The sequence below is a fragment of the Entamoeba dispar genome, genomic scaffold (genome assembly GCF_000209125.1).
Source record: "Entamoeba dispar SAW760 scf_1105229459355 genomic scaffold, whole genome shotgun sequence".
Taxonomy (NCBI): Eukaryota; Evosea; order Mastigamoebida; family Endamoebidae; genus Entamoeba; species Entamoeba dispar.
Genome location: NW_001853651.1, coordinates 7,744 through 16,355, shown reverse-complemented (window position 1 = coordinate 16,355; position 8,612 = coordinate 7,744). Strand labels below are relative to the sequence as shown.

The 8,612-nt window shown below is 25.2% G+C and overlaps 4 protein-coding genes across 4 annotated transcripts, besides 10 other annotated features; all 4 read right to left on the bottom strand.

Moving 5' to 3' along the window:
* Positions 1-31: 31 nt before the first annotated feature.
* Positions 32-191: a microsatellite.
* Positions 114-287: a microsatellite.
* Position 288: 1 nt separating this feature from the next.
* Positions 289-356: a sequence feature (AT_rich).
* A 16-nt stretch (positions 357-372) lies between these two features.
* Positions 373-526: a microsatellite.
* A 20-nt stretch (positions 527-546) lies between these two features.
* Positions 547-579: a sequence feature (AT_rich).
* A 174-nt stretch (positions 580-753) lies between these two features.
* Positions 754-816: a sequence feature (AT_rich).
* Positions 817-962: 146 nt separating this feature from the next.
* Positions 963-1,117: a microsatellite.
* A 26-nt stretch (positions 1,118-1,143) lies between these two features.
* EDI_122230 (uncharacterized protein) lies at positions 1,144-1,590 on the bottom strand (the record flags this gene model as incomplete). The annotated part of the gene is made up of 1 exon (XM_001735724.1): positions 1,144-1,590. One exon carries the CDS (start codon positions 1,588-1,590, stop codon positions 1,144-1,146), a length of 447 nt encoding a protein of 148 aa, XP_001735776.1.
* A 309-nt stretch (positions 1,591-1,899) lies between these two features.
* EDI_122220 (uncharacterized protein) lies at positions 1,900-2,619 on the bottom strand (the record flags this gene model as incomplete). Its single annotated transcript, XM_001735723.1, has 1 exon — positions 1,900-2,619. The coding sequence occupies one exon, from the start codon at positions 2,617-2,619 to the stop codon at positions 1,900-1,902; it is 720 nt and encodes a 239-aa protein (XP_001735775.1).
* An 86-nt stretch (positions 2,620-2,705) lies between these two features.
* EDI_122210 (uncharacterized protein) lies at positions 2,706-3,346 on the bottom strand (the record flags this gene model as incomplete). The annotated part of the gene is made up of 2 exons (XM_001735722.1): positions 2,706-2,922; positions 2,988-3,346. 2 exons carry the CDS (start codon positions 3,344-3,346, stop codon positions 2,706-2,708), a joined length of 576 nt encoding a protein of 191 aa, XP_001735774.1.
* Positions 3,345-3,404: a sequence feature (AT_rich).
* A 716-nt stretch (positions 3,405-4,120) lies between these two features.
* On the bottom strand, positions 4,121-5,945 carry EDI_122200 (uncharacterized protein; the record flags this gene model as incomplete). The annotated part of the gene is made up of 6 exons (XM_001735721.1): positions 4,121-4,392; positions 4,455-4,915; positions 5,277-5,542; positions 5,590-5,758; positions 5,809-5,906; positions 5,943-5,945. 6 exons carry the CDS (start codon positions 5,943-5,945, stop codon positions 4,121-4,123), a joined length of 1,269 nt encoding a protein of 422 aa, XP_001735773.1.
* Positions 4,775-4,795: a sequence feature (AT_rich).
* Positions 5,946-6,117: 172 nt separating the features above from the next.
* Positions 6,118-8,612: part of a repeat region that runs on past the window's edge.

Genomic DNA, 8,612 nt, shown 5'->3' with positions numbered 1-8,612 from the left:
ATGACATTTCTAATATTTATTACAACTTTACATTTTGTTTTATATTCTTTATTTTATTCATTTTCTATAATTTATTGAATTTCATTATTTGTGATTGTTATTCTTCTTTGTTCTTATATTATATCATTTTCTATCATTTCTTCTGTTTATTTATTTATCATCTTTTTTTATTTTATTCTTTATTTCTTTTTTTCAAATATTACAATAAATTATTATTTTATTCTGTATTTCATTTTGTCATTTTCTATTCTTTTATTATTTCTTCTTCTTATATTTTATATATTGTAGTTAAAATATTGAATTAAATGAATATATCTTATTGACATTAATTTATTTCATAATTATTTATTATTTAAGTATAATCGTTGTGAATTTTGTTATTTCTTTGTAATTTCATTTCAACTATGAATTTTCTATCATTTTATCTTCATCATTATTTCTTTTATGTCCATTATATCATATTCTCCATTTTCTCTATTCTTTTATATTTCTCTTGTCTTTATATTTGTTCTTCTATATTTATTTTATCTATTCATAAGTCATATGAATAATATTTATTATTATTATTCTTATAATATTCTTAAACCATATAATTCTGATTAATTTAAGAGTTTTCATTCATTGAAGGAATATTATTTTTATCTTCAAAATGACAAAATAAAAATACTCAAACATCGCTCTGAATTTGAATTACTACATTCAATATACTATCTACTTAGTATTCTAACACTTTATTTATAAGGAATTGGTATGATATAAAAATGAAATAATCAATTATTTTATTTTTAATTATTTTTATAATAACAAAAATAAAAACAAATTTGTTAAAAGATGAAATGAACAATAAAAAAACAATACTTTATTGTTAAACAAATAAAATACTTTTATATTGTATAATGATTATTTGTACTTCATAATATCTATTTGTTTCTTCTTTAAATCCCTTCATTACTCTTCTTTGATTTATTTCATCTTTCTTGTTTTATTACTCGTATTCTGTTTTTTATTAAGTTTCTTTTTGGTTTTACTCTTTATTCTAATTATATTTTTTAATTATGTGTTCTTTGTTTATCTTAGTTTGACTTTAGTTCTTTTATTCAGCTTTTTGTATATTCTTCTGCTCAAAAAGAACAATAACCTTTTTTAACAATCACTCAATAATGAAAAAATATATCTAACAAAGTTTTCTCTTCTTGATTCAAAATCATCATAACTTAATTTACTTAATAAATGAGAACAACATTGTTCATCAAACTCAAAATGAAATCCTGTGATGAGAATTTTTCCTTTTCCATACCTTCTAGTATAACCACATTTTTTACCATCTTCATACAATGCAAAATGAGTACCCTCTACTTTATTATTATTATCATCAAAATAACAACCTCCATTATAATAAACATATGCATAGGTATTGTTGTACATTATCTTTACTATATGTGCACCTGACTCACTATTTGGTTGATATCCATCATACACTGGACCAATTGCATTTCCCTCATAAAATTTTAAGTAACGATCTCCTTCAATAACTAATTGAGAAGTTAAAAAGAACTTAATGTTGATGATGAAAAGTATGCTCCAGCACATATCCCTAAGAACTTTCCCCCATTGAAAACAAACGACTTAATCAGTTCAATTCCATCAATCTGAAGTTTATCAAGATAAGGCAAATCCTCACCTCCTGGTATGACTAACAAATCAGTACTTTCAATCCATTTGTTCGTCTTAATTTCTGAAGAAGAAATTTTAAAAACATTAGCACAAGGAAAAAATGATGAAACAATTGAATTGTGTTATGAACACAAAGAACGGATGTTCCAATGTCATTATACACTCTGATAGTGTTAATCATCAAAATGAAACAAATAAAAATAAAGATTATTAATAACAATGTGATTAAAAATATGAAAAAATATGTTTCAAAAAGAGTTTTCTTCTCATTTCAAATTCACTTTTCTGATTTTCTTTAAGCATTTTACCACACCATTCTATGTCTAACTCAAAATGAGGACCAGAAAGAATAACTTTTCCTTTACCAATAGTGTCAAAGAATAAAGCATTCATTCCATTTTGATATTTTGCAAGAAAATGATTCTCTTTGTATTGATTTAAATTGTCAACAAATGAACATCCTCCATTATAATAAAGTTCTACTTTTTGATTATTTTGATAATAAATAGGAATTATGACAGCTCCTTGTTCAGAGTATTCTTCAAATCCTTGGTATATTGGTCCATGTGCAATACCATTGAAAAGTTTTAATGTTCTTTCTTCACATAGACTTAATTCATTTGGAATATCTTTATTAAATTCAATAAATGATGATGCAAAATATGCCCCTGCACAAATTCCAAGATACTTTCCACCATTATTAATAAATTCTTTCAATATTTTGACTCCTATTCCATTAAGTTTTTTGTGAAAGGGACGATCAGCACCACCTGGCATAACAAATAAATCAGTTTCAGAAATCCATTTACCTTCAATTAATTCATTAGCATATATTTTTCTTATTCTAGCTTCTTGGTATTGAGAATGAAGCATTTTCATTGAATAATAAACACAAACATTAATAGTTCCTTCATCAGCATAAATAACTATAGATTTTATTGTCATAAGAAATGTTAATTCTCTTTAATCATCCAAGTTCTTTTATACTTTATCTTTATTACTTTTTAACTTAATAAATCTGCGAAAATAATTCAATTTAAAACTTCATGAAGAACTAAAAGTAACTTTTCTGCAATTTGGTGATGTGCTTCTGATGTGAAATGAACACCATCTTCTCCAACACTCATCCCATCTAAATCAACAAACCCATCTATTATTCCTTGCTTTTTCCATAATTCAACAACAATTTTTAATTGATGAACAAATTTCAATGATTCTTCAATCACTGGATTTACTGTAGATTTCCAACTTTCAAATGTACAATATTGAAGTGGTGGTGGAATTAAAACAATTACTTTTGTTTGTTTTTGAACTTTTCGATATATTGTTGTAACGCATCAATAACTTGTTGTGAAGTTGCTTTTGAAAGAATATCATTAATACATAATGCAAGGACTAATACTTTGTTTGTTGAAAATGGATTGGAGGTAATCTTTAATAAGAATTGATCATATTCTTTTAACCCATTAGTAATACCAAATGGTATGTTTTCATATTTTAATGAACGAGCAGGTTTTCCATCAACAATACAATTGACTTTTGTAAATTCTTTTTTCAATTGTTCAATTACAATACTAGAAAATCTGTCTTTGGAAGAATAACGTTTATAAGTCACAGCTTCAATCCCATAAAGATTTGAATCTCCATAAAAGAATATTGAAAGTTCATTCATTAATAAAATTGTTTTTATTAGATTTAAAACTAAATTAAAAATAACAAATTATTTATTTCTGATAATAACAAGATTTTAATTGAGGAAGTGATAATACCATTCAGTGTTAATAAATTCACTTTCTTTTGATCTTTTGGAATAGAAATTCTTTATAAAATCTTTTTGAATCATTTCACTATTAATTTTACTTTCATTAAGCACCAGAGTATAAACTATAATTGGATTAATTATTTCAAATACTGATAATGAAGATAAAGTGAGTCAAGATGGTAATTCTACATTCTGAGTAATACAATTTTCAATGTGAAGTTCCTTAACATTAATATAATTTAAATCTTTAAATGATATATGATTTTGTGATAAACCAAAACATGATACAGTTAATGAAGTCAAAGAAGTAGGAAGTAATATTAGATATGAAATAATCCTAATATTTTTAAACTACAAAGACATGAATAATGATATACATTATGTTCTTTTAAAGAAACATTTAATACTAATTGTGTAATTGGTAATTTCTTTGGAAGAGAATTAGAATAACATTGTAAAAATTTTAATGAATAGGATAAAATGATTCAATACTAACATTTTTAAGAATTTTGTTTATGTGTAATACTTTTAAATTTGTTAATGAACAAAGACTATTACATGTGTTACATGACAAAGACAAATATGTTAACATTGGACATAATGAAATTTAAAATAGTTTATTTGAACATACAGAAGGTCGAACTAATTGAGAATAATTAGAAATTTGAATAAAATCAGTGATTGTTATGCTGTTAAATTATTAGGAAAAGATATATCTTGAATATTTTTTCCTTGAAGATATAATTCGTTAAGAGAAGATATTTTATATAAATATTTTGATTCTAGATGTGTTAGACTTACTGGTGGATTAAAATAAATTGAAGAATTTGTTGATTTGATTGATTTTATGAATGTATATGAACTAAAATCCATTTTAATCTTCTTTTTACTAAATCCATTTATTTTAATATGCTCAGGATAATATTGAATTAATATTTCATTATCAAATCCTTTTTCTGTTATTTCAAACTCATTAATTAATCTTTTATTATGAATAATAACACTATTAGACATTTACTATAACATTCTTTGTAACAAAATGTAATTCTTTTGAGAAGTTCTTTATTTTTGATGACTGATTCTAATATTTCTTGTTTATCAAACTCAATAACTACTTTCTTAATATTAAATCGATCAATGTGATTAATAAAATTTGTATCAACAAATCCTTCCATTAAAACATAACCTTTTTCAAAACGATGATATCTATTTCTAATAAAATCATTAACTCTTAAGTGATTTTTAATAATAAGTGATAGACTTGTTAAAGACATAAATTCTGAAAGATCAAAAGAGAATTTAGGATTTTTTAATGACAATGAAGCAATTCTTTCTTTCAAATAATTATTTTTTAATATTGTAGATTCTGGACTAATAACAGGAAGTCGAATTATTTTAATTTGTGAAGGAATTAAAGGAAGAAATTGAATTGTTTGTTCTGTAAACCAGATTGTTTTAGATGAGGAAATAATTTCATTTCTTTTACAAATGATTTTTGGAGTTGAAAATTACATTCTTTAGTATGAAAATATTCATTAGCTTTCTCAACAGAATATGATGGATTGATATGTAATAATTGAAGTGAGTCTTTACATTTTTTATTTATTAATGTAAACAATTCAGTTATTCTTATCCTACTAAAATATAATACAATATTTGAGAGATAAATCTCTTCAACTTGTATCTTTTTTTAATCATAATAAATGATTGATTTAAGATTAATTTGTTAACACCTTTTTGAAAAGAATTAGATTTTTGGCTTTTCATTTCTGTTTAACACTAATCTTCTTTTTTTGTTTATTTAGAATTCATGTGTGGGAGAAGTCCTTCATTCCTTAACAAATTTCTTGAAATTAAATCAGCTAGACGAATAGGCTCTGGGATTTTATGTAAACAACATTCTTTACATATAATTACTGCTGTTGAAAGTGAAACCTTATGCCCACAACTAACAACAATTGGATTTATACTACCACCTCTACTTCTTATAACCCCACACAACACTTCTCCACTTGAAGTACTAATTGTCGTTGATTCACCTGCTTTGATTTGTGAAGTAACTATGTTAATCTCCTTCTTTCCTATCCCATCAACACATAATACAGTCTACATTGTTAGAGTTATTTAGTGAATAAAACTCAAAAATTACAAACCTTTGCAACACCAATTGATGGTATATCACAACAAATTCCAACATGAGTTGCAGAACCAAATCTTCGAGGATGATAATATCCATTCCCGTCAACAAGAACAACTTCTGGATATAACTCAGGATACTTTTCTTTACAATTGTTTAGTAATTCATGATAAACTTCTACTTCTCTAAACCAAGAAATCCTGAAATATAAGGAATCGTAATTATTTTACGACACGTTAATGTTAATAACTCTTTTCCAGAAGGATATTCACAAATAACTAAACAACCAATTGCAAGGTCTGTGTGATTTGTTGAAAAAGATATATCTAATCCCTAATCATTAATAATTTTATCATACCAACTAATAACCATCTAGTCATAAACAACAAATAAACAAACCCCAACACGTCGTAGTGTGTCTAAAGTTCATTCATGTGAGTCTTCAAGTACTACATCTTTAGAATGTAAAATTTGATACTTTTCCCATTGTTTTTCCATTAATTATTGTTTTTAAGTTTAAATACGCAAAAAATAAAATTAAAATAAAACAATTAATTAAGTATTAAATAGAACTAAATTCCTATTATTCCTGCCTCACCAGAGACTAATCCCGTCAATGAGTCTTCATCTATCAATTCTACTGAGTATGTTTGATTGTGGTCGAAACAGTGCTCCATGACGTCCATCATGTTTTTAATTACATGGTTTTTAATTTCTTTAGTGATGTCAATTTCGATTTTTAATTGTTTGATTAATTTAATACTTTCGGCATTTACTAGCCCATTAATCGAAATTACTACTGGAATTATTTTGACATCCTTTAATTTCTCTATTTTCATTACCATATTTTTTAATTCCTTATACATATTTCTTTTATTCAAATAGCCTCCATTAATATTATGACCTGCCACAATATTCATATCAATTATTAGACCAGTTTTATTCTTTTTATCTAGTAGATATATATCTGGTCTTTTATGATATAGTCCATCACTTTTTGATATTATTTATTTGTTCAATATCATAGTAATGTCATTGTATTAGAACATTGTTTCATATGTTGGTTTCTTGTATTGTTTATTTCCTGTGTATTTTCTTATTATCCCATATGATGATGCCAATATTGTCATGTTTCTCCATTTGTGATTTCTTATGACAAATACAAGATAGTAGAATGTGTTCTACTGTGGATATCTTGTATTTACAAAGTGGGCAGTACTTCAATCTTTCATTTTTTAATATTTTATCTTTCCTGTACACACTGAATATTCCTCCATCTTGCATTTTAGTTAATTGGAGAAATGAATTTTTCTTTATATTGATGGACTTCAATGTATTTATTGTAGTAGTTTTATCTACAAATTTTGACTCGAACCATCTTCTAAAATATCCACTTGTTTGATTTCCATTTTTTGATGTATTGGTTGGTCATTAATTTCTTTATTTTTTCTACTACTTCTTTTTCTTTTTTATTTTCAATCCCTTCATTTATTATTTCTTCTATTTTCGTTTCTGGGATTTTATGACTTAGTGCTTTTTTAATTCTATTCAATATTCCTTTCTTGGAATACCATCTATCTAATATGTTATTTCCTATTTCACTCTTGTACATTAGTATATTACTGTTCTAATTATTTCATTAACATATTCATCCCTTAGGCTTATTAATCATTCACCAATTTCATTTATAGGGACATATAGACGGTATTTGGAGTTACAACTAATCTATTTTGCCTTTCTTAAATATTTTCTTATCTCCAAATCCATTCTATCTAAGTTACCTTCCAATTTATTACTGATACTGAATATCTTCAGATTGATTACTTCAGTATTAATTCTTGTAATATATCTTCTATTACTACATTCATCAGTATTTATTTCTTCCATTTTCTTCTTCATCTTTTATTTGATGATTTTACAATTGAATATATCATTAATTTCATCGGACCGCCATACACCTAAATATTTATACAAGTCCTCTCCTTCAATTAATGTGATGTTTTGCATTCCATCTGGTATTTTATTAATGTTCTTTAATACCATTCCTGATTTATTTTCTTTTCCATCCCTATTCCACTTATTATTTCTTTAATTTCATTGTGGATTGTTCCCATTTCTTCATTACTTAGTGTCATTATTCTCAAATCATCCATATACAATGTATGGTTTGATTTTGGGAACTTCTCTTCTATGATTTGAGAAATTATATTCATTTTGATGATGAAGAGTAGAAATGATAATGAATCACATTGTAAAATTCATCAATTTAATCCATCATAGATATTCGTTGTATTTATATCCTATGAATATCTTCAATCTGTTCATCATACTTTCTACAATGTCTATGATGACACCCTCTACATTAAAATATTTAAGTGCTTCTATTACCTATTCATGATTTACTGAGTCATATGCTTTCTTAATGTCATAATATGACTCTACATATTTTGTGTATTTCTCTTCTTTCTGCTGCTTTAATATATAACTGTTAATTAATCCTTCTTTAGCAGCAAGAGATTGCAGTTTACATCATAATTGATTTTTACTAATTTTTAATGATTCACTATTCATGTTAATTCTATTGTGAATCTTCTCTTTCAATATTGAGGTAAATACTTTCATTATTACATTTGTACAACTGATATGACGATAATTAATGACATCGTTCATATCACCTCCTTTGTGGATTAATATAATTCTTCCACTTACCATGTCTAGAGTGTTGTTTTCATTGAAGTTTAACTAATCATTGAAGATATTAAGAATGGAGTCTCTTGATGATGACATTCTCTTCTAATAATACCCATATATAATGTCAATACCTGGTGCTTTCCAATTACTTATTTTCATCATTCTTAAATTTAAATCATCCAATGTGATGATGACACTATCATAATTCCTATATCTTTCATTCCACGAGATGATTTGTTTTATTTTCAAATGTTCTTTATTTAATATCACCTGTGTTTCATATAACGATTTCAAATATTCTAAAATAATATCGTTATTTGGGTATATTTCATTTTGTGGGTCTTTCTT